The sequence below is a fragment of the Dendrobates tinctorius genome, unplaced genomic scaffold, assembly GCF_039654945.1.
Source record: "Dendrobates tinctorius isolate UK_male_01 unplaced genomic scaffold, ASM3965494v1 ptg000348l, whole genome shotgun sequence".
NCBI classification, from domain to species: Eukaryota; Metazoa; Chordata; class Amphibia; order Anura; family Dendrobatidae; genus Dendrobates; species Dendrobates tinctorius.
Genome location: NW_027362014.1, coordinates 232,192 through 255,017, shown reverse-complemented (window position 1 = coordinate 255,017; position 22,826 = coordinate 232,192). Strand labels below are relative to the sequence as shown.

Here is a 22,826-nt window from a genome sequence, read left to right as displayed (position 1 = left end):
TCCATCCAGTGTAATATAGGAGAGGCCTCCATCCTGTGTAATATAGGAGAGACCTCCATCCTGTGTAATATAGGAGAGGCCTCCATCCCATGTAATATAGGAGAGGCCTCTATCCCGTGTAATATAGGAGAGACCTCCATCCTGTGTAATATAGGAGAGACCTCCATCCTGTGTAATATAGGAGAGGCCTCCATCCTGTGTAATATAGGAGAGGCCTCCATCCTGTGTAATATAGGAGAGGCCTCCATCCAGTGTAATATAGGAGAGACCTCCATCCTGTGTAATATAGGAGAGGTCTCCATCCTGTGTAATATAGGAGAGGCCTCCATCCTGTGTAATATAGGAGAGGCCTCCATCCCGTGTAATATAAGGAGAGACCTCCATCCAGTGTAATATAGGAGAGGCCTCCATCCCGTGTAATATAGGAGAGACCTCATCCCATGTAATATAGGAGAGACCTCATCCCATGTAATATAGGAGAGGCCTCTATCCCGTGTAATATAGGAGAGACCTCCATCCCATGTAATATAGGAGAGACCTCCATCCTGTGTAATATAGGAGAGACCTCCATCCAGTGTAATATAGGAGAGACCTCCATCCAGTGTAATATAGGAGATGCCTCCATCCAGTGTAATATAGGAGAGGCCTCCATCCCGTGTAATATAGGAGAGACCTCATCCCATGTAATATAGGAGAGGCCTCTATCCCGTGTAATATAGGAGAGACCTCCATCCTGTGTAATATAGGAGAGGCCTCCATCCCGTGTAATATAGGAGAGACCTCCATCCCATGTAATATAGGAGAGACCTCCATCCAGTGTAATATAGGAGAGGCCTCCATCCCGTGTAATATAGGAGAGACCTCCATCCTGTGTAATATAGGAGAGGCCTCCATCCCGTGTAATATAAGGAGAGACCTCCATCCAGTGTAATATAGGAGAGGCCTCCATCCCGTGTAATATAGGAGAGACCTCATCCCATGTAATATAGGAGAGACCTCATCCCATGTAATATAGGAGAGGCCTCCATCCAGTGTAATATAGGAGAGGCCTCCATCCTGTGTAATATAGGAGAGGCCTCCATCCCCTGTAATATAGGAGAGGCCTCCATCCCATATAATATAGGAGAGACCTCCATCCCATGTAATATAGGAGAGACCTCCATCCCGTGTAATATAGGAGAGACCTCCATCCCATGTAATATAGGAGAGACCTCTATCCCGTGTAATATAGGAGAGACCTCCATCCAGTGTAATATAGGAGAGGCCTCCATCCCGTGTAATATAGGAGAGACCTCCATCCTGTGTAATATAGGAGAGGCCTCCATCCCGTGTAATATAGGAGAGACCTCCATCCAGTGTAATATAGGAGAGACCTCCATCCCCTGTAATATAGGAGAGACCTCCATCCCATGTAATATAGGAGAGGCCTCCATCCTGTGTAATATAGGAGAGACCTCCATCCTGTGTAATATAGGAGAGGCCTCCATCCCATGTAATATAGGAGAGACCTCCATCCTGTGTAATATAGGAGAGGCCTCCATCCCGTGTAATATAGGAGAGACCTCCATCCAGTGTAATATAGGAGAGACCTCCATCCCCTGTAATATAGGAGAGACCTCCATCCCATGTAATATAGGAGAGGCCTCCATCCTGTGTAATATAGGAGAGACCTCCATCCTGTGTAATATAGGAGAGGCCTCCATCCCATGTAATATAGGAGAGACCTCTATCCCTTGTAATATAGGAGAGACCTCCATCCCGTGTAATATAGGAGAGACCTCCATCCCCTGTAATATAGGAGAGACCTCCATCCCATGTAATATAGGAGAGACCTCCATCCAGTGTAATATAGGAGAGGCCTCCATCCTGTGTAATATAGGAGAGACCTCCATCCTGTGTAATATAGGAGAGGCCTCCATCCCATGTAATATAGGAGAGACCTCTATCCCTTGTAATATAGGAGAGACCTCCATCCAGTGTAATATAGGAGAGACCTCCATCCCCTGTAATATAGGAGAGACCTCCATCCCATGTAATATAGGAGAGACCTCCATCCAGTGTAATATAGGAGAGGCCTCCATCCTGTGTAATATAGGAGAGACCTCCATCCTGTGTAATATAGGAGAGGCCTCCATCCCATGTAATATAGGAGAGGCCTCTATCCCGTGTAATATAGGAGAGACCTCCATCCTGTGTAATATAGGAGAGACCTCCATCCTGTGTAATATAGGAGAGGCCTCCATCCTGTGTAATATAGGAGAGGCCTCCATCCTGTGTAATATAGGAGAGGCCTCCATCCAGTGTAATATAGGAGAGACCTCCATCCTGTGTAATATAGGAGAGGTCTCCATCCTGTGTAATATAGGAGAGGCCTCCATCCTGTGTAATATAGGAGAGGCCTCCATCTCGTGTAATATAAGGAGAGACCTCCATCCAGTGTAATATAGGAGAGGCCTCCATCCCGTGTAATATAGGAGAGACCTCATCCCATGTAATATAGGAGAGACCTCATCCCATGTAATATAGGAGAGGCCTCTATCCCGTGTAATATAGGAGAGACCTCCATCCCATGTAATATAGGAGAGACCTCCATCCTGTGTAATATAGGAGAGACCTCCATCCAGTGTAATATAGGAGAGACCTCCATCCAGTGTAATATAGGAGATGCCTCCATCCAGTGTAATATAGGAGAGGCCTCCATCCCGTGTAATATAGGAGAGACCTCATCCCATGTAATATAGGAGAGGCCTCTATCCCGTGTAATATAGGAGAGACCTCCATCCTGTGTAATATAGGAGAGGCCTCCATCCCGTGTAATATAGGAGAGACCTCCATCCCATGTAATATAGGAGAGACCTCCATCCAGTGTAATATAGGAGAGGCCTCCATCCCGTGTAATATAGGAGAGACCTCCATCCTGTGTAATATAGGAGAGGCCTCCATCCCGTGTAATATAAGGAGAGACCTCCATCCAGTGTAATATAGGAGAGGCCTCCATCCCGTGTAATATAGGAGAGACCTCATCCCATGTAATATAGGAGAGACCTCATCCCATGTAATATAGGAGAGGCCTCCATCCAGTGTAATATAGGAGAGGCCTCCATCCTGTGTAATATAGGAGAGGCCTCCATCCCCTGTAATATAGGAGAGGCCTCCATCCCATATAATATAGGAGAGACCTCCATCCCATGTAATATAGGAGAGACCTCCATCCCGTGTAATATAGGAGAGACCTCCATCCCATGTAATATAGGAGAGACCTCTATCCCGTGTAATATAGGAGAGACCTCCATCATGTGTAATATAGGAGAGGCCTCCATCCCATGTAATATAGGAGAGACCTCTATCCCGTGTAATATAGGAGAGACCTCCATCCTGTGTAATATAGGAGAGGCCTCCATCCCATGTAATATAGGAGAGACCTCCATCCCGTGTAATATAGGAGAGACCTCCATCCCATGTAATATAGGAGAGACCTCTATCCCGTGTAATATAGGAGAGACCTCCATCCTGTGTAATATAGGAGAGGCCTCCATCCCATGTAATATAGGAGAGGCCTCTATCCCGTGTAATATAGGAGAGACCTCCATCCTGTGTAATATAGGAGAGACCTCCATCCTGTGTAATATAGGAGAGGCCTCCATCCTGTGTAATATAGGAGAGGCCTCCATCCTGTGTAATATAGGAGAGGCCTCCATCCTGTGTAATATAGGAGAGGTCTCCATCCTGTGTAATATAGGAGAGGCCTCCATCCCGTGTAATATAGGAGAGACCTCATCCCATGTAATATAGGAGAGACCTCATCCCATGTCATATAGGAGAGGCCTCCATCCCAAGTAATATAGGAGAGACCTCATCCCATGTCATATAGGAGAGGCCTCCATCCCAAGTAATATAGGAGAGGCCTCTATCCCGTGTAATATAGGAGAGACCTCCATCCTGTGTAATATAGGAGAGGTCTCCATCCTGTGTAATATAGGAGAGGTCTCCATCCTGTGTAATATAGGAGAGGCCTCCATCCTGTGTAATATAGGAGAGACCTCCATCCTGTGTAATATAGGAGAGGTCTCCATCCTGTGTAATATAGGAGAGGCCTCCATCCCGTGTAATATAGGAGAGACCTCATCCCATGTAATATAGGAGAGACCTCATCCCATGTAATATAGGAGAGGCCTCCATCCCAAGTAATATAGGAGAGGCCTCTATCCCGTGTAATATAGGAGAGACCTCCATCCTGTGTAATATAGGAGAGGTCTCCATCCTGTGTAATATAGGAGAGGTCTCCATCCTGTGTAATATAGGAGAGGCCTCCATCCTGTGTAATATAGGAGAGACCTCCATCCTGTGTAATATATACGTATTGGCAGGGGAGGGGACTGTGGTGTAATATCATATAATATGTATCTGCGAGGGAGGGGCGCCAGGACCGTCTCATGCACCGACTGCGCTCTGTTGATATCTTGACCTCTTACCACCAGTCTGCCAGGCCGGATCCTCCGAGTCTATGATGTGGATATTTGTTTTCATCGGGAATATTCTGCAAGGAATTGGAGAGACCCCAATAGAGCCGCTCGGACTGTCCTACGTGGACGACTACGCTCGAGAGGAAAACTCTCCATTCTATATCGGTAACTAATGACCAACAACATCTTGTACTCCAGAGCTGCACTCACTATTCTGCTGTTACATCATGTGTTATCCACCAGAGCTGCACTCGCTATTCTGCTGTTACATCATGTCTTATCCTCCAACTCTTTTATTTTACAAAATTATCAAAATTACACTCAGAAACAAACCACAATACATAAACTAAAGAAAACCAACATAGACAGACATAAAATGTGCAAAACATGCGCAAACAACTGAAAGTCCAAATCCTTTCCTTGTCCCCCACTGAGCTCGGCAGCTTAGGGTCCCCCAGCAGGAATCCACTGAAAAGAGAATACAAAGAAACATAAACCCCTCTCCCCATTCTCACTCCATTCACCCCCATTCACCCCCATTCACACCTCACCGATTTTACTAGTTTACTATTTACAATTTTACTATTTACAAAAACCAAACGAAAATAACCCTTTCCTGGCCCTCCGCCTTGAAAAAAACAAGAACTCTGCCACTTTGGCCGACAAACCTTACCTCCTATTACACAGCAAAGATTTTTTTTTTTTTTTTTTTTTTTTTTCCTCTCCCACACATGGCAACAAGTTCGCAGCCTTTTTTCCCACCACCTTGCACCGCAGGTCCTACAAGTTTGTAGCCTTGTCACTGCAAAATCTGGTCCACGAAAGTTTATGGCCTTTTGATTCCACACGAAAATTATTTCCAGGGTCCGCAGAGTCTACTTCTCCTGCCCTGCTCCTCTGCTCCTTCATGTTGCTCTTGGCATCTGGTCATCCATCCACCACCCCCCATGCACCCCCCTCCCAACCTGACTACACCCCATCCACACATTCTAACTAAAAAAAAAACAAAAAAAAACGTGTGTTATATGTTTTTCCTTTTACCAAAGCACAACCAAAAGACATTTTCCAAAACTCTCAATACCATCCCATCTACTTACGCATTAATATACAAACTAAACACAGCATTTACATACCCAAGGCCCAAGTTTGGCACCTGTAAGCCCAATATCCATTATATGTCCTGTTTTTAAAACAAAAAGCTAAGGTGGCATGCACCAGCCCACCACCAGGAAAACGGGGTTCTAGAGGCTCCATCCCTCACTAACACATTCATCCTATCCCTCAAGAACTAAGACTGTCCCTACTTCTGTCCCTAAAAAAAAGAAACCTGTCCCTATCTGTCCCTACTCTACCTAACTTATCATAACTAACTCTCTATCTGTCCCTCAGTGCCTGTCCCTCCCTGTCCCTATCTGCCCCTACTTCTGTCCCTAACACACCCAGTGAAACTTATGCTATCCCTACCCTCATTCACACGGAGCTAGCTCTCCCTTGAGTGCGTTTTTAAAAGGAGAGGCCTCTCCAAAGCCAAGAGGCCTTCCTCACACCCAACCTTTCGAACTCCAAAGAACGGACCTTCACCAGGTCACCCAAGATGTTTCCTACCACCTCATCCCTTGGGAGGGTTTTTTTCCGCGTCGTAACTAGGCACCGTGCATTCCAAGTGTGGAACCTAACCGCTGCACTGACTAGGAATAAAGTGCACGGGTCCCGGCCACCCAGGGATCTGAACGCTCCATAGGCCCATTCAGCGTAGGAGAGGGACGCCAGCCGCGGCCAACGTATGGAGGCACCCACCCTGTTGTAAACCTCTGCATTAAAGGGACAATGAAGCAGGAAGTGCTCCATGCTTTCCAGCACGTCGCCACACTCCTCACGAGGGCAACCCCGGTCATCGGAGTTCCTGCACTTCAAGTTGTCCCTTACATACAGCCTCCCGTGGAAGCAACGCCAGGTCAAGTCCCAAAACTTCATGGGGATCCGCTTAGAATTTAAAAGCCCCAGCCCGACCTCCAGATCCCGGCCTGGGCAATCCTTAAGGGCCAGGGGCTTCTGGAAATGGGTCAACAGGACCCTCCTGTCAAGGCACTGCCTCGACATGGTCCTGATTTCCCACATTCCCAGACCCCACCGGCGGATCACCTTCAGAACCGGGGTAGCGTAAGCCGGAAGATGCCCATGAGGTGTGCGTAGGTCCTTCACCCGCCCTCCTGTCTCCCATTCCTGGAAGAAAGGCCAAAGCCAACCCTTGCAGGAGACTACCCACGGAGGAGCCCTCTCTAGCCAGAGGTTAGAGATGTTAGTCTTAAGAAAGGTGTTTACTAGAAACACCACCGGGTTGACCATACCCAACCCGCCTAGTCTCCTCGTACGGTATGTAACCTCCCTCTTGATTAGGTTAAGCCTATTCCCCCATAACAATTGGAAGAACAGGCTATAGACCCGCGTCCAGAGAGGTTCCGGCAAGATGCACACACTGCCCAGGTATATCAATAAAGGTAGCAGATAGCCTTTAGCCAGGGCAACCCTTTCCCTCAGGGTTAAAGACCAACCCTTCCATTGGTCCACCTTTTGGGCGGCGATCTTAAGTCTGCCCTCCCAATTTTGCTGGGGGTAGTCCCCGGGGCCAAATTCGATGCCTAGAATTTTGGCGGTGGCCTGGGGCCCTGGAAGGGTGTCCGGGAGATCAAAACTAGGATCTCCCCCTCCCAGCCAGAGACTTTCACACTTATCCCGGTTGATCATGGACCCGGATGCCTCCGAGTAGCGCACTACCTCCGACATGACCCAGTCCGCCTCCCCTCTCGAGGATACGAACAGGGAAACATCATCGGCGTACGCCACCACCCTCAGAGAGGAGCCAGAGCCCGCCCGGTCCATCCCGACTTCCGCCAACGGTCCACGATCTACCCTCCTTAAGAAGGGATCGATCGCGAACACGTATAAAAGCGGGCTCAGCGGACAGCCCTGACGGACCCCAGAACCCACCTCAAAAGGACGACCTGACCAACCGTTAACCAGCGGAAAAGTCTCAGCCCCTTGGTACAAGATCTCTAACCATTTTACAAACCTCCCAGGCAGACCATACCTCAAAAGGACGGACCAGAGGTACTCGTGGTTGACCCGGTCAAAGGCTTTCGCTTGATCTAATGACAGCAAGTACCCCTTCCAGTGACCTGCCCTACCCTGCTCCACTGCCTCTCGGACACCGAGCACAGCACTAAAAGTACTGCGGCCTGGAACAGAGCAATGCTGGGCCCCTGAAAGGAGCCGGGGTGCAAACTTCACCAGCCGATTAAACAGCACCTTGGCCAGAACCTTCCGGTCCGTATCGAGAAGCGCTATGGGACGCCAGTTCTCGATTCGGGACGGATCCTTACCCTTTGACAGAATAATGAGGGCTGACTTCCTCATTGAGCCGGGAAGAGTGCCCGAGGAGAGACACTCATTAAAGACCCCTGTCAAGAGGGGGACCAAGGAGTCCCTAAAAGTCTTATAGAACTCAGATGTTAAGCCATCCGGACCTGGCGATTTCTTGAGCCGAAGCCCATCAATGGCCAGTCTCACTTCCTCTTCCCTGATTTCTTCTGCCAAAACACCAAGAGAGGGATCACCCCCTGGCTCAGGGACGGCTTCAGCCAGGAAAGCCGACATCCTGTCCCGATCCAGATCCTTCTTTTCCAAGAGGTGTGAGTAGAAGGATCTGACTACCTCCAGGATCCCTGATTTGGATCTGTTCAGGGACCCCGTACTGTCGATCAGTCCTGTCACCATCTTACAATTCACTGACATCTTACAGTTTCTGTAAGGGTCGGGCGAGCGGTACTTCCCGAAGTCCCTCTCAAAAACCAAAGATGTGTGCCTATCATACTGACACCTCTTGAGCAAAGATTTCACTCTGGAGATTACCTCTCGGTCACCTCCAGTCGAGACAAGCTGCTCGAGTTTCCTCCCCAGAGCCTGGTACAAGCGGTGCCTGTTCAGACTCCTGAGGCTCGAGAGCTGACGGAAGAACCCCGCCACCCGCTTTTTGAAGATCTCCCACCACTCTGACTTACTACTACAGAGATCCAACAGCGGTACCTGGCTCTGAAGAAAATCCTCGAAGGATTGTCTCACCTCCGCTTCTTCCAGCAGGGACGAATTGAGCTTCCACAGCCCTCTTCCCATCCGAGGAGTCTCTGCAACATTCAGAGAAAAGAAAATTAGACAGTGATCGGAGAACTCCACCTCAACGGCGGACACAGCAGAAAAGATGGTGTCCTCCTTCAAAAAAAACCTGTCTATTCTAGACCTACAGCTACCCCTATGGTAGGTGAAACCTCCGTGACCTGGGGTGTGCCGGATGTGGGCATCCACCAGGCGAGCTTCACTGGCTATGCTATTCAACGCGACGCTATCATAAGCCAGGCGATCTCCGGGACCCCCCCGGTCACGGGACCTCGTAATGGTGTTGAAGTCCCCACCGAAGACCACCTGTCGGCTCGTAAAAAGAAAGGGCTTGATCCTCAGGAAGAGACATTTGCGGTCCCACTTGGACTGCGGGCCGTAGATGTTGATGAGCCGGAGCTCTTGTCCCCTCATGAAGACATCTAGGATCAGGCACCTCCCCATTTCCAACTCAGTAACCCGTCGGCATTCAACTGCTGCAGTCTTAAAAAGGACTGCCACCCCGCTATACGGCTCGGCCGCAAGAGACCAGTATGAGGGCCCGCACCTCCACTCCCTCCGTGCTTTATAGATGGCCCCCATGTCTGTTAGTCTGGTCTCTTGCAAGAATAAAATTTCTGCCTCAATCCGGGAGAAAAAATCAAAGGCCGTGAAGCGAGCCGCATCTGACTTAATGCTGGCGACATTAATAGACGCCAGCGTCAACGGGGCGAGTTCAGCCATCATGGGTGATCGAGTTGGATGGCTAATTTCTTCCCTACCCCGCTATTACCTCCTCCTGGGGAGGGGTCAGACACCTTCCTTTTCAGGGAAGCTCCCGACGTGTCCATCCCACCCCCCCCGGTGTCCTCGCCCCCGGGTTCCAGGTCTGTCCCCCCCTCAGGAGGAGCAATGCCCCCTGAGGGACGGACTCCGCCATCCCCTGAAGGACCCTCCGGTGTTGCCCCGGGCCCAGTACCCTCGTCTTGCGGTTCATCATCTGAACCCCCGAGGGCGCTGAACCGGTTGGAGAGTCTGATCAGAGGGGGGTCAGCGGGCCCTTCCGTATGCACCCTTGTGGTCGGGGGCGGGGGGGACTTTGAAGGCTTGTCAGCCTTCCTCCCCACCGCTTTGCGCTTGGCACGCCTGGTTTTGCCACCTGGTGCTGTAGGCTGCTCTTGGACATCCTCATCAACACTTTCATACTGAGAGGAATTGTCCGAGTCAGCCGCTTTCTCCTCTCTCTCCATCCTCCTGATCTCCTCACTCACCGCACTCTCCCCCAGGGCCTCAGAGGCTTTGGCCACGGGCCTGGAGGGAGGAGCAGGCATCACCCCGGTTGCCCGAGGCTCCACCTGTCCCTTACCTCCCTGGCGCTTTTCCTGCCTCCGCTGGTACGCGGGGCCCCTTGCAGCATTGCCCTTCCTCACTGGCCCCTCAGCCCTTCCCCCTTCGCCACCACCTGCCACAGCAGAAGCAGCGCCACCGGGGGTTGCCCCCCCGCGGTCTCCCCCCACCGGGCCTGTGGCGGCATTAGAGAAAGAGCGAGGGCAGCGGCTGAGAGGGTGACCCAGGTCACCACACAGGTGGCACCGAATGTCTTTGCACAAGGCAGCCAGGTGACCTACCCCACCACACAACGCGCACTTCTGCACCTTGCAGTTGGCGCTGAAGTGAGTGGGGTCGCCGCACTTGTGGCAGACCTTCGGTTGCCCCTGGTAGAAGACCAGGATCCTGTCCCTTCCCAGGAACGCCGAGGAAGGGATGTGGGTGACCGTGCCGCCGGAAACCTTCAATTTGACCATGAAGGTCCAGCCCCCCGACCAGATGCCAAACTCGTCCCTGTTCTTTTTTGGGACCTCGGTGACCTCCCCGTAACGGGAAAGCTACGTCATGATGTCCACGCCTGCGAGTGACTCGTTACATGTAACCACGGTCACTCGCTTGACGGAATTTTGGCGAGACACCGCTTGAGCCACGAAGTCTCGCCATCCGGGCTCTTCCCGCACCAGCTCGTAGTTTGACCAGAAGAGCTCAAGCCCCTCTGGCCGCACGAAGCTGACGTCGAAGAAGCGGGACGCCGAAGGGTGTATCAGGGCAAAGATGTCATTCTCCCCGAAGCCCATCTTAAGGAGGAGCTCCACCACCTTGCTCCTAGGTGGACAAGCTTCACTGCCCCCCCACCTAAGACGGACCACATTCCTTCTTGGCGGCCCCTGCCCGGCTGTGGGGAGAGACCAAACAGTCCCTCCCTCCCTTTGATTTTGGAAGGCTGCTAGGCCATGTCTCTCTATCCAGAAAGACAGGTCCACTGTCCTCCCCTCTACCATGATCGATCTTTCTCCCCTTTGGAGGGCCTCCAGGAAACGGCGGTACAAAACGGCGTCCCCGGAGCCCGGAGGCGAGGAGACCCCCCCGGAACCACACCGACCCCCAGCCGCGACCCCCGCATAATTACGTTGGGGCCTCGCGGCTGGGGGGGCAGACGGGCCAGCCCTCCCACCACTACCACCACTTGTGCCAGCACCCTCATTCATTCTCCCGTTCACTCTTTTATTATTTCCACTCGCTCCGGCACTCACTCCAGCATTTACTGCCACATTCACACTCGCACTCACTCCCTCATCCATATCGCTCACATCACCATTTATGTCCTCAAACAGCTCTTCAAAAATATCTCCTATCTCACTCCCACTCTCACTTCCAGATAGACCACTATTTACATTAGCAGACTTGGTGTTGCAGTACCCCTGCCTGCCTGCTGGGGGCCCTGACTGGCCAGTGCTCTGCTCCTTGGAGCTGCTGGCACTGCTCCAACTCTTGTCCAGGAGTGCCGCTGCCCCTTTAAATACCTCCGAGCAGAGCGCACTCAGTACGCCCTGCCCGAGCCTGGGAGCAGCAGCTGCTCCTGGGTTCTCTGGCTCCACTTTTTTTTCTTTTTGCGGTGTCTTTGCACTGAGGACAGGGACGGCCACTGCCACCGCACCCTGCCCTCTGCTGTTCGCCCCCGCCGGCTTCCCAAGGAGCGCCAGAGCCCCCGCACCACCAGATGGAGGTAAGCGGGCTGGGGACCCCGACAACTCCCTACCGACTTTTGGGGGCACTATGCTGCTTGAGGGGGTAGGCGGGACAGGAGGCAGTGGGCCCGCCAAGGCCACGCCCCCCCCGCCGGCCACAGCCACCCCGGGCAGAGCAGTGACCCCTTGCGAGGCCACGCCCTCCCCAGGTGACGCGGGCACAGCGGGCGGGACAGCGGCCGAGGAGGACACGCCCCCCCCGCATGCCGCAGCCTTTGCAGGCCGGGCAACACTCGGGGAGGCCACGCCCCCCTCACGGACCGTCACTGCGCCCCTGAACTCACCACTTGATGTTGGCAGGGCTGGCCACTCCGCCTCGTCGCCCAGCGGCGGCGGTGCCCCCAGCACGGACCCCTTTTTGGGTCTACGCGCCGGGGACCCCGCTCTTGCTACGGGCGCCATCAGAGGAGCTACCAGCCCCTTGCATTTTTTTAGCTGCTGCTTCACAGCAGCCTCCACGCCCTTTCTAGGTCTCTGGACCCCCATAAGTGGACCAGACTTAACGGACCCGTGCGTGGGGGATCCAGAGACCCCAGCACTCACCGCCGGAGGTGCGGTCCTGGCTGTACCCGTGCTGAGCGCCAGGCCAGCCCCCCCTGCCACCGGGGACTGAGCCCGGACACCACTACTGCCAATACCGCCAGCGGCTGTTACACCACTGGCACCAGCACCGACCTCCATGTCGCTGCCTGAACCCTCACCGCCACCACCAGATGTGACGGTAAGGTCCAGGCACACATCACTCTCCCCGCGCCCCCGCTGCGGACCCACCACAGGGCCCGAGCCGGGGTGGGCAGCGGGTTCCATACAGCGGGACAGAGGGGCCCCGGAAAGAGGGACAAACATAAGTTTGTCAGCCACGGTGTTTTTTGGCTTGCGCTTGTTTTTTTTCTTTTCCTCTTTCCGGTTGCCCCGTCCTCAGGGCAGACCTCATCCCCAAAGAGCAGTGTGCCAAACCGCTCTGGGGACTCGATCTGCCTCACCTGTTGTAGGACGAGGCAGCCCCCCTCACTACTACTGTCCCCACTCCCACCAGCCTCCCCCTCGCCCCCACTTTCCTCCGAGTAACTGGAGTCCGGTGGGAGAGCCACTTGCTCAGGGGCCACCCCGCTGCATGTTACCTGGGTGTTGTTGCTCACCAGGCCTTCAGGTGGGGCAGGCGTAGATGTTCCACCATCCTCCTCCTCCTCTTGGCCCTCCACCTGGCAGGGGCCTCCCGACCCCCCAGGAGACCCTCCGGTCATGGCTCTAAACCGGTCATCGTTTTTCAGTTTCTCTGCGAAGGGGCCGCTCCCACTCAGGATAGCCGCCCGTATCTCCTCCAAGGCCCTGATAGCCCCCTTCAGCCTCTCCACCGTGGCGGAGACCTCAGCTCGTCTCGAGGCGGGGAGCCGGTTCTTAGCCACCGCTCGTGCTCCCCTTAACTCCTCCCGGAGTTTTCTCAGCTGTTTGGCGGCCTCCTCATATTCGTAGAGGTGCGCATGGATGCGGGAGGCGTAGATGGTAGATGGCTCTCCCTCAGCTCTGGAGCCTCAGATGTTGGGGGGCTCTGCCACTGCACCTCTGCTCTGGGCCGCCACTCCTCTGGGAGGAGGAGCCGCCACGGTACCAGCTTCGGGGGGCCCGGTGTCCCGGGGCTCCTGGGTCCTGCGACCCCCTCTCTCCTGGGTCCGTCTCTTCCCCATCTCCCTGGGACTGGCTGGCTGCACCCTGGCCTCCGGATGGTGCTGAGGCCCCCCACCCCCAGCTGGCTTGCCGGAGGGTGGGAGCCAGGGGCACAGCCCCGGCGCTCAGTCCCAGGGAAAGTCCTCTTTCCTGGGAAGGGGGCAGATGGAATGTCCTTGCAGGAAAAAACCTCCCTTCCCAGGAGCTTAGCAAGGCCCTAGCCTGCAGATGCTCAGCACAGATGCTCCTCCTCTTCCTGGGCGTGCTCTATCCTCCAGTCAACTCCAGAGCTGCAGTTACTATTCTGCTGTTACATCATGTCTTATCCTCCACTACCTTCCAGAGCTGCACTCGCTATTCTGCTGTTACATCATGTCTTATCCTCCAGTCACCTCCAGAGCTGCACTCACTATTCTGCTATTACATCTAGTGTCTTATCCTCCAGAGCTGCACTCACTATTCTGCTGTTACATTGTGTCTTATCCTCCAGAGCTGCACTCACTATTCTGCTGTTACATCATGTCTTATCCTCCAGAGCTGCACTCACTATTCTGCTGTTACATTGTGTCTTATCCTCCAGAGCTGCACTCACTATTCTGCTGTTACATTGTGTCTTATCCTCCAACTCTTTTATTTTACAAAATTATCAAAATTACACTCAGAAACAAACCACAATACATAAACTAAAGAAAACCAACATAGACAGACATAAAATGTGCAAAACATGCGCAAACAACTGAAAGTCCAAATCCTTTCCTTGTCCTCCACTGAGCTCGGCAGCTTAGGGTCCCCCAGCAGGAATCCACTTAAATGAGAATACAAAGAAACATAAACCCCTCTCCCCACTCTCACTCCATTCACCCCCATTCACCCCCATTCACACCTCACCGATTTTACTGGTTTACTAGTTTACTATTTACAATTTTACTATTTACAAAAACCAAACGAAAAGAACCCTTTATCGGTCGTCCATGACAGCACCACCTGAGAGAGGGGATCCACCCTTCAGGAACAGGAAACCTACAGATACAAAAGGGCGGCACCTCTCCCACGCATCAGTTGGTTTCCTGTTCCTATAGGATGGGACTTCCTACAGATGGTCCATCATGGAGTCGTCGAGGGATTCCCAGGCCGGCTGACCGACCCAGGTAGCGGGGGGGTCTCCTACCTCGGTCAAGCTCGGGTCCCTGGATGCGCCACGGTGGGGCCGGGTAGGTCTCCACGACAGTGGTTGGAGCAGGCGGAGCAGAGGGTCCGGTGGACAACCGTCTCCATAGGGCCGGCACGAGGTATGTATGACCCCTGGAACCCCTCCTGTTACATCCACCCGGTCTCCGCTTGGTCCTCTCTCTCTCTCTCTCTCTCCGGGGGGCTGGCGGTCGCGCCTGTGCGGCGGGCGCGGGTCGGCGCATGGGGGGCGGCGGGCATTCCGGAGCCGGGGGCGCCGTGCCGGCTCCTTTCCGCGCGCTCCCGCGCTCTTGATCGCGCTGCGGAAGTGACGCAGCGGAAGGGGCGGGGCCGGGAACGCCGAAACCGGAAGTCGGATGCCGGCCGGCTTTCCAGGTGGCGCCGCCGCTGCTCGGCGGTCTGGGGCGGCGCGCGGTACCCGGGGAGGGGGGGGGGGAGGAACGGAGCATGTGGGGGGGGGGAGTCGCGGGGGGGGAGGACCCGGGGGGGAGGTGCCGCGCCACAGCCCTGCTAATCTGGACACTGATGGGAGGCATTAAAAGACAGGAGGTGACGCTGCTGGGGTGCTTCTGAAGGCCCAGCAATGGATTCGACAGAAGCCCCCACAGAGCAGCAGGACGAGGCGCAGGAGCGCCCAGAGAAACAGGCCACTGTGATTTCACAGGCGAGTGGCCAGCAGAAGAAGAGACGGACGGGCGAACAGAGCCACAGAAGTTCCTCCAGGCTAAAGGACCCTCCTGCCTCCCTCCGTGACCCGGTACCTGCCTCATCTGCATGGGTAAGAGATCTCCGTGAATGTACCCTGATGCAGTGTTTTATTTTTGTTCCTTCGCAGGCAAGGAAAGCTACGGGGAAGCAGAAGCACAGGGAATGTGCCCTCTGTAATTGCCCTTTGCCAGACGGCCACCCTAAAAAGTTGTGTCAGCCATGCGTGCGACAAACGGTAGGGGTTGGATAGGGGTACCCTAGGGGTAGATTGACAGGCCCTTACACTCTTCCCCGTCCATACAGGTGGCGGAAGAAACACCGGACTTCACCACAAGCCTGAGGGAGATAATCAGGACAGAAATGAAGGCCCTATCTAAAAAAGACTCCTCTAAGGGAAGAGATGTTAACCTCTCTGGTTCAGAGTCCTCGGCCGCACCTGGAATCGATATCTCCTCAGATTCCCCGGCCTCCACTTCATCATCTTCAGAGGAAGACTCGAGCCGTTTCTGCTTTCCCTTAGACCAGATGGATAAGTTAGTTAAAGCAGTAAGGTCTACTATGGGGGTAGCAGACACAAAACCGGAACTTTCAGTACAGGATGTGATGTTCGGAGGCCTAGATCCCAGAAAGCGTAGATCCTTCCCGTTGAATGATAAAGTCCAGAACCTAATAAATAGGGAATGGAAAAAGCCTGAAAAAAGAGGTTCCTTGCCACCTGCCTTCAAACGAAGGTACCCGTTTGATGACCCAGTGGTAACCAAATGGGACAAGGCCCCTAAGCTGGACGCGGCAGTGGCCAAAGCCTCCAAAAAATCCTCCATACCTTTCGATGATATGGCCTCCTTAAAAGACCCGCTAGACAAAAAAGCGGATTCTTTTCTGAAAGGAACATGGGAGACGTCAGCGGGTGCATTGAGACCAGCGGTAGCGGCCACATGTAAGGCCAGATCCTTGATGGACTGGCTGGATCAGCTGGATTCCCAGTTGAAAGATGGAACTTCAAGAGCATACATTCGAAAAGCCTTACCAGTTATCCAAAGTGCTGCTGCTTTTCTGGCTGATGCGTCAGCAGATTCTGCGAGGATGGCGGCTAGAACCGCAGGTTTATCCAACGCAGCTCGAAGGGCTCTCTGGTTAAAATGCTGGCCAGGAGACATCCAGGCCAGATCTCGACTCTGTTCCATTCCTTGTGAGGGCGAATACCTGTTTGGGCCCGTCCTGGATGAACTTTTAGAAAAGGCCGGGGACGATAAAAAGAAGTTCCCCAGTCTGCCGAACCCCTCTTTTAGACACCCCTTTACTAGGAAAGGATATTTCCGTAGGAGGCCGTCCAGGGATCAGGGCAGATGGGACGACAAAAGAAGGAAAGGTACTGGATTCATGTTCGGAGGAGGGGGGCGCCAGGAAGGTCCAGCACGGGACACTAAAAAGCCGCCCCAATGACTAGTTGCTCCGGTAGGGGGGAGACTAGCTGCCTTCTACCCGGCCTGGGCATTAATCTCTAATAGCAACTGGATACTTGGGGTGGTAACTGCGGGCCTACGACTAGAATTCTCCCGGGTTCCCCAAGATCGTTTTAAGGTCACTCCTCTTAGGTCATCCTCATCAGAACAGTCTGCCCTGGAAGCTGAAGTTCGGGATCTTTGCCGTAAAAAGGTCCTAACTACAGTTCCAGTTGAAGAAAGGGGGAAAGGTTTCTACTCCCCTTTGTTCCTGGTCCGCAAGCCAGACAGTTCCTTTAGGACCATAATAAATCTTAAATCCCTCAATGATTTCCTGGTCACACGTCCATTTAAGATGGAAACAATTAATTCAACAATAAAATTACTGTTTCAAAACTGCTTCATGGTGGTGTTAGATTTGAAAGATGCTTACTACCATATACCCATTCATGCAGATCATCAGAGTTTTCTCAGAGTGGCAGTGCAGTTAGATGGGTCAGTTCAACATTTCCAATATGCGGCCCTCCCCTTTGGGGTAGCAGTCGCTCCCCGTGTGTTTACGAAAGTAGTAGCGGAAGTTATGGCCCATCTACGTGAATCAGACATTTTAGTAGTCCCCTACTTAGATGACTTCTTGATTGTAGGGAAAACGGCTAACCATTGTTTGGAACAGCTACAAAGGGCAATGTCTGCCCTAGAACGGTTAGGATGGCTGCTTAACATTAAAAAATCTCGATTACAGCCGATGAGAATCCAACAATTCTTGGGCCTCATCCTAGATTCCGTAAAACAGGAATGCCGTCTGCCCCCAGAGAAGCTGTTTCGCCTACACTATCAGGTCCTGAACGCTTCCAATAACCCGACCATGTCCCTCAGGAAAGCCATGTCCCTTCTAGGTTCACTTTCCTCCTGTATCCCGGCGGTCCAGTGGGCCCAGTTTCATTCAAGAACTCTACAGGGCGAGGTCTTAAGGCATCAAAAAATCCTTGGGGGTTACTTAGAGGGCCAGCTAACCTTGTCCCGAAACACAAGGGAGTCCCTAGAATGGTGGCTAGATGAGAATAATTTATCCAGAGGGGTTCCCTGGGAATATGACATATCCCGCATAATCACCACGGATGCTAGCCCTTCCGGTTGGGGGGCTCATATGGGGGAATTTCTGGTCCAGGGCCTATGGGAGCATCATCAGATAGAGATGTCATCCAACTTGAAAGAATTGACAGCAGTAGAGCTGGCAGCTAAAGAACTGCTTGTGTATCTACAGGGCCATCATGTGCGAGTGTTTTCCGACAATCTGGTCACCGTAGCGTATATCAACCACCAAGGCGGGACCCGTTCCAAATCCCTGATGAATGTAGCAGAACGGCTGTTCCAGCTAGCAGAGCAGCATTTCCTATCATTAACAGCTCTACATATAAAGGGGAAAGACAACACCACGGCAGATTTCCTGAGCCGCAATCTCTTAAGGCAAGGAGAATGGTCCCTAAAAAACTCTATCTTCGACCTGATTGCTCAGAGGTGGGGACTGCCAGAGATAGATCTCTTCGCCACCAGAGAAAACAAGAAAGTAAGACAATTTTGCTCACTAAATCCCAGAGAAGACCCCCTGGCGGTAGACTCCTTGCTGATAAAGTGGGATTTCGGGCTAGCCTACGCCTTCCCTCCCCTATCGCTATTACCTCTAGTGGTGAGGAAAATCAGGAGAGACAGAGCGAAAGTTATAGTGATCGCTCCGTTTTGGCCCAGGAGGGCTTGGTTCTCATGCCTCAGGACCATGTCAGTGTCCGATCCTTGGGTCCTCCCGGAGATCCCGGATCTCCTATCCCAGGGCCCAGTCTTTCATCCTCAGGTGGCTGGCCTACATCTGACGGCGTGGAGTTTGAACGGACACTGCTGAAAGATAAAGGCTTCTCCCCAGACCTGGTTGACACTACTTAAAAGTAGAAAGATCACTACTACCAAGATCTATGTCAGAATTTGGAAGAGATTCCTAAAGAACTCTAGAGTAGTCGCTGGGGGTTCGGCTCCTATAAATCAAATCTTAGAATTTCTTCAGAAAGGTCTAGAAATGGGGCTCTCCATTAGTACCCTCAAAGTACAAGCTTCAGCCTTGGGGGCCCTCTTTAGCTGCAACATCGCGGGTAATTACTGGGTCAGTAGATTCATCAAAGCAGCAGGTAGATCCAGGCCAGTGGTGAAGGATAGATTCATGCCTTGGGACTTGAACCTAGTCCTTACGGCCATGACAGAAGCTCCATTCGAACCCATCTCATCAGCCTCTATAAAAAACCTGTCCCTCAAGGTAGCCTTCCTGGTAGCTCTAACCTCAGCTCGTAGAGTAAGCGACATCCAGGCATTATCTAGGCGTCCTCCTTATTTACAGTTTATGGACGATAGGGTAATACTCAGACCTGACCCGGCGTACTTACCGAAAGTAGTTTCTAGCTTTCATAGAACACAGGAAATAGTCCTTCCATCCTTCCTCCCTAATCCAGCTAATGAGAAGGAAAAGAAATTACACACCTTAGACGTTAGAGAATGCCTTAAAGAATATCTAGCGGTTACTGACCCCTGGAAAAAGGAGAATGCCCTATTTATCTCCCATCAGGGTCCCAGGAAAGGCTGTAGAGTGTCAAAAAATACACTAGCTAGGTGGATTAGAGAGGCTATTTCAATTGCATACACCTCAAAGGGCAGACCGGCACCTGCAAACCTGAGGGCGCATTCCACCAGAGCCATGGCGTCCTCGTGGGCCGAGAGATCAGAAGTCTCCATTGACCAGATATGTAAGGCGGCTACTTGGTCCTCTCCGAGCACCTTTTATAATCATTATAGGCTAGACTTGGGTGCTTCCACAGACCTCTCTTTTGGTATAAGGGTGCTGCAGGCTGTAGTCCCTCCCTAAATAGTTATTACTCTCTGTAATTCTCTCAGGTGGTGCTGTCATGGACGACCGATAAAGTCTTAGTTACTCACCGGTTAACGGTGTTTTTCGGAGTCCATGACAGCACCCGTATATTCCCTCCCTTTTTGTAGTTTAATTTTGGATATGCACTTCTTTCTCTTATATGTACACTAGTAAGGAATAGTTGTATAAAAAACACTGTGTATAAATTTTGCTATTAACCATTGTGGTCCTCTTGTGCTCTGTAATCCAACTGATGCGTGGGAGAGGTGCCGCCCTTTTGTATCTGTAGGTTTCCTGTTCCTGAAGGGCGGATCCCCTCTCTCAGGTGGTGCTGTCATGGACTCCGAAAAACACCGTTAACCGGTGAGTAACTAAGACTTTCCTGGCCCTCCGCCTTGAAAAAAAACAAGAACTCTGCCACTTTGGCCGACAAACCTTACCTCCTATTACACAGCAAAGATTATTTGTTTGTTTTTTTTTTGTTTTTTTTCCCCCTCTCCCACACATGGCAACAAGTTCGCAGCCTTTTTTCCCACCACCTTGCACCGCAGGTCCTACAAGTTTGTAGCCTTGTCACTGCAAAATCTGGTCCACGAAAGTTTATGGCCTTTTGATTCCACACGAAAACTATTTCCAGGGTCCGCAGAGTCTACTTCTCCTGCCCTGCTCCTTTGCTCCTTCATGTTGCTCTTGGCATCCGGTCATCCATCCACCACCCCCCATGCACCCCCCTCCCAACCTGACTACACCCCATCCACACATTCTAACTAAAAAAAACAAAAAAAACGTGTGTTATATGTTTTTCCTTTTACCAAAGCACAACCAAAAGACATTTTCCAAAACTCTCAATACCATCCCATCTACTTACGCATTAATATACAAACTAAACACAGCATTTACATACCCAAGGCCCAAGTTTGGCACCTGTAAGCCCAATATCCATTATATGTCCTGTTTTTAAAACAAAAAGCTAAGGTGGCATGCACCAGCCCACCACCAGGAAAACGGGGTTCTAGAGGCTCCATCCCTCACTAACACATTCACCCTATCCCTCAAGAACTAAGACTGTCCCTACTTCTGTCCCTAAAAAAGAAACCTGTCCCTATCTGTCCCTACCTGCCCCTACTCTACCTAACTTATCATAACTAACTCTCTATCTGTCCCTCAGTGCCTGTCCCTCCCTGTCCCTATCTGCCCCTACTTCTGTCCCTAACACACCCAGTGAAACTTATGCTATCCCTACCCTCATTCACACGGAGCTAGCTCTCCCTTGACTGCGTTTTTAAAAGGAGAGGCCTCTCCAAAGCCAAGAGGCCTTCCTCACACCCAACCTTTCGAACTCCAAAGAACGGACCTTCACCAGGTCACCCAAGATGTTTCCTACCACCTCATCCCTTGGGAGGGTTTTTTTCCGCGTCGAAACTAGGCACCGTGCATTCCAAGTGTGGAACCTAACCGCTGCACTGACTAGGAATAAAGTGCACGGGTCCCGGCCACCCAGGGATCTGAATGCTCCATAGGCCCATTCAGCGTAGGAGAGGGACACCAGCCGCGGCCAACGTATGGAGGCACCCACCCTGTTGTAAACCTCTGCATTAAAGGGACAATGAAGCAGGAAGTGCTCCATGCTTTCCAGCACGTCGCCACACTCCTCACGAGGGCAACCCCGGTCATCGGAGTTCCTGCACTTCAAGTTGTCCCTTACATACAGCCTCCCGTGGAAGCAACGCCAGGTCAAGTCCCAAAACTTCATGGGGATCCGCTTAGAATTTAAAAGCCCCAGCCCGACCTCCAGATCCCGGCCTGGGCAATCCTTAAGGGCCAGGGGCTTCCGGAAATGGGTCAACAGGACCCTCCTGTCAAGGCACTGCCTCGACATGGTCCTGATTTCCCACATTCCCAGACCCCACCGGCGGATCACCTTCAGAACCGGGGTAGCATAAGCCGGGAGATGCCCATGAGGTGTGCGTAGGTCCTTCACCCGCCCTCCTGTCTCCCATTCCTGGAAGAGAGGCCAAAGCCAACCCTTGCAGGAGACTACCCACGGAGGAGCCCTCTCTAGCCAGAGGTTGGAGATGTTAGTCTTAAGAAAGGTGTTTACTAGAAACACCACCGGGTTGACCATACCCAACCCGCCTAGTCTCCTCGTACGGTATGTAACCTCCCTCTTGATTAGGTTAAGCCTATTCCCCCATAACAATTGGAAGAACAGGCTATAGACCCGCGTCCAGAGAGGTTCCGGCAAGATGCACACACTGCCCAGGTATATCAATAAAGGTAGCAGATAGCCTTTAGCCAGGGCAACCCTTTCCCTCAGGGTTAAAGACCAACCCTTCCATTGGTCCACCTTTTGGGCGGCGATCTTAAGTCTGCCCTCCCAATTTTGCTGGGGGTAGTCCCCGGGGCCAAATTCGATGCCTAGAATTTTGGCGGTGGCCTGGGGCCCTGGAAGGGTGTCCGGGAGATCAAAACTAAGATCTCCCCCTCCCAGCCAGAGACTTTCACACTTATCCCGGTTGATCATGGACCCGGATGCCTCCGAGTAGCGCACTACCTCCGACATGACCCAGTCCGCCTCACCTCTCGAGGATACGAACAGGGAAACATCATCGGCGTACGCCACCACCCTCAGAGAGGAGCCAGAGCCCGCCCGGTCCATCCCGACTCCCGCCAACGGTCCACGATCTACCCTCCTTAAGAAGGGATCGATCGCGAACACGTATAAAAGCGGGCTCAGCGGACAGCCCTGACGGACCCCAGAACCCACCTCAAAAGGACGACCTGACCAACCGTTAACCAGCGGAAAAGTCTCAGCCCCTTGGTACAAGATCTCTAACCATTTTACAAACCTCCCAGGCAGACCATACCTCAAAAGGACGGACCAGAGGTACTCGTGGTTGACCCGGTCAAAGGCTTTCGCTTGATCTAATGACAGCAAGTACCCCTTCCAGTGACCTGCCCTACCCTGCTCCACTGCCTCTCGGACACCGAGCACAGCACTAAAAGTACTGCGGCCTGGAACAGAGCAATGCTGGGCCCCTGAAAGGAGCCGGGGTGCAAACTTCACCAGCCGATTAAACAGCACCTTGGCCAGAACCTTCCGGTCCGTATCGAGAAGCGCTATGGGACGCCAGTTCTCGATTCGGGACGGATCCTTACCCTTTGACAGAATAATGAGGGCTGACTTCCTCATTGAGCCGGGAAGAGTGCCCGAGGAGAGACACTC

The 22,826-nt window shown here is 52.5% G+C and overlaps 1 protein-coding gene across 2 annotated transcripts in view; it reads left to right on the top strand.

Annotated features, from left to right (window-relative positions):
* The window catches only part of LOC141075024 (solute carrier organic anion transporter family member 1A2-like), a 101,577-nt gene that overhangs the window by 29,262 nt on the left and 49,489 nt on the right, over positions 1 to 22,826 (top strand). The window contains exon 6 of one of the 2 annotated variants that reach the window (XM_073562344.1): positions 4,479 to 4,628. The exons of the other annotated variant lie outside the window; for it this stretch is intronic. Coding sequence (XP_073418445.1) covers positions 4,479 to 4,628 — 150 coding nt within the window. The remainder of the gene's footprint in view (positions 1 to 4,478; positions 4,629 to 22,826) is intronic. 2 annotated transcript variants of the gene reach the window in all.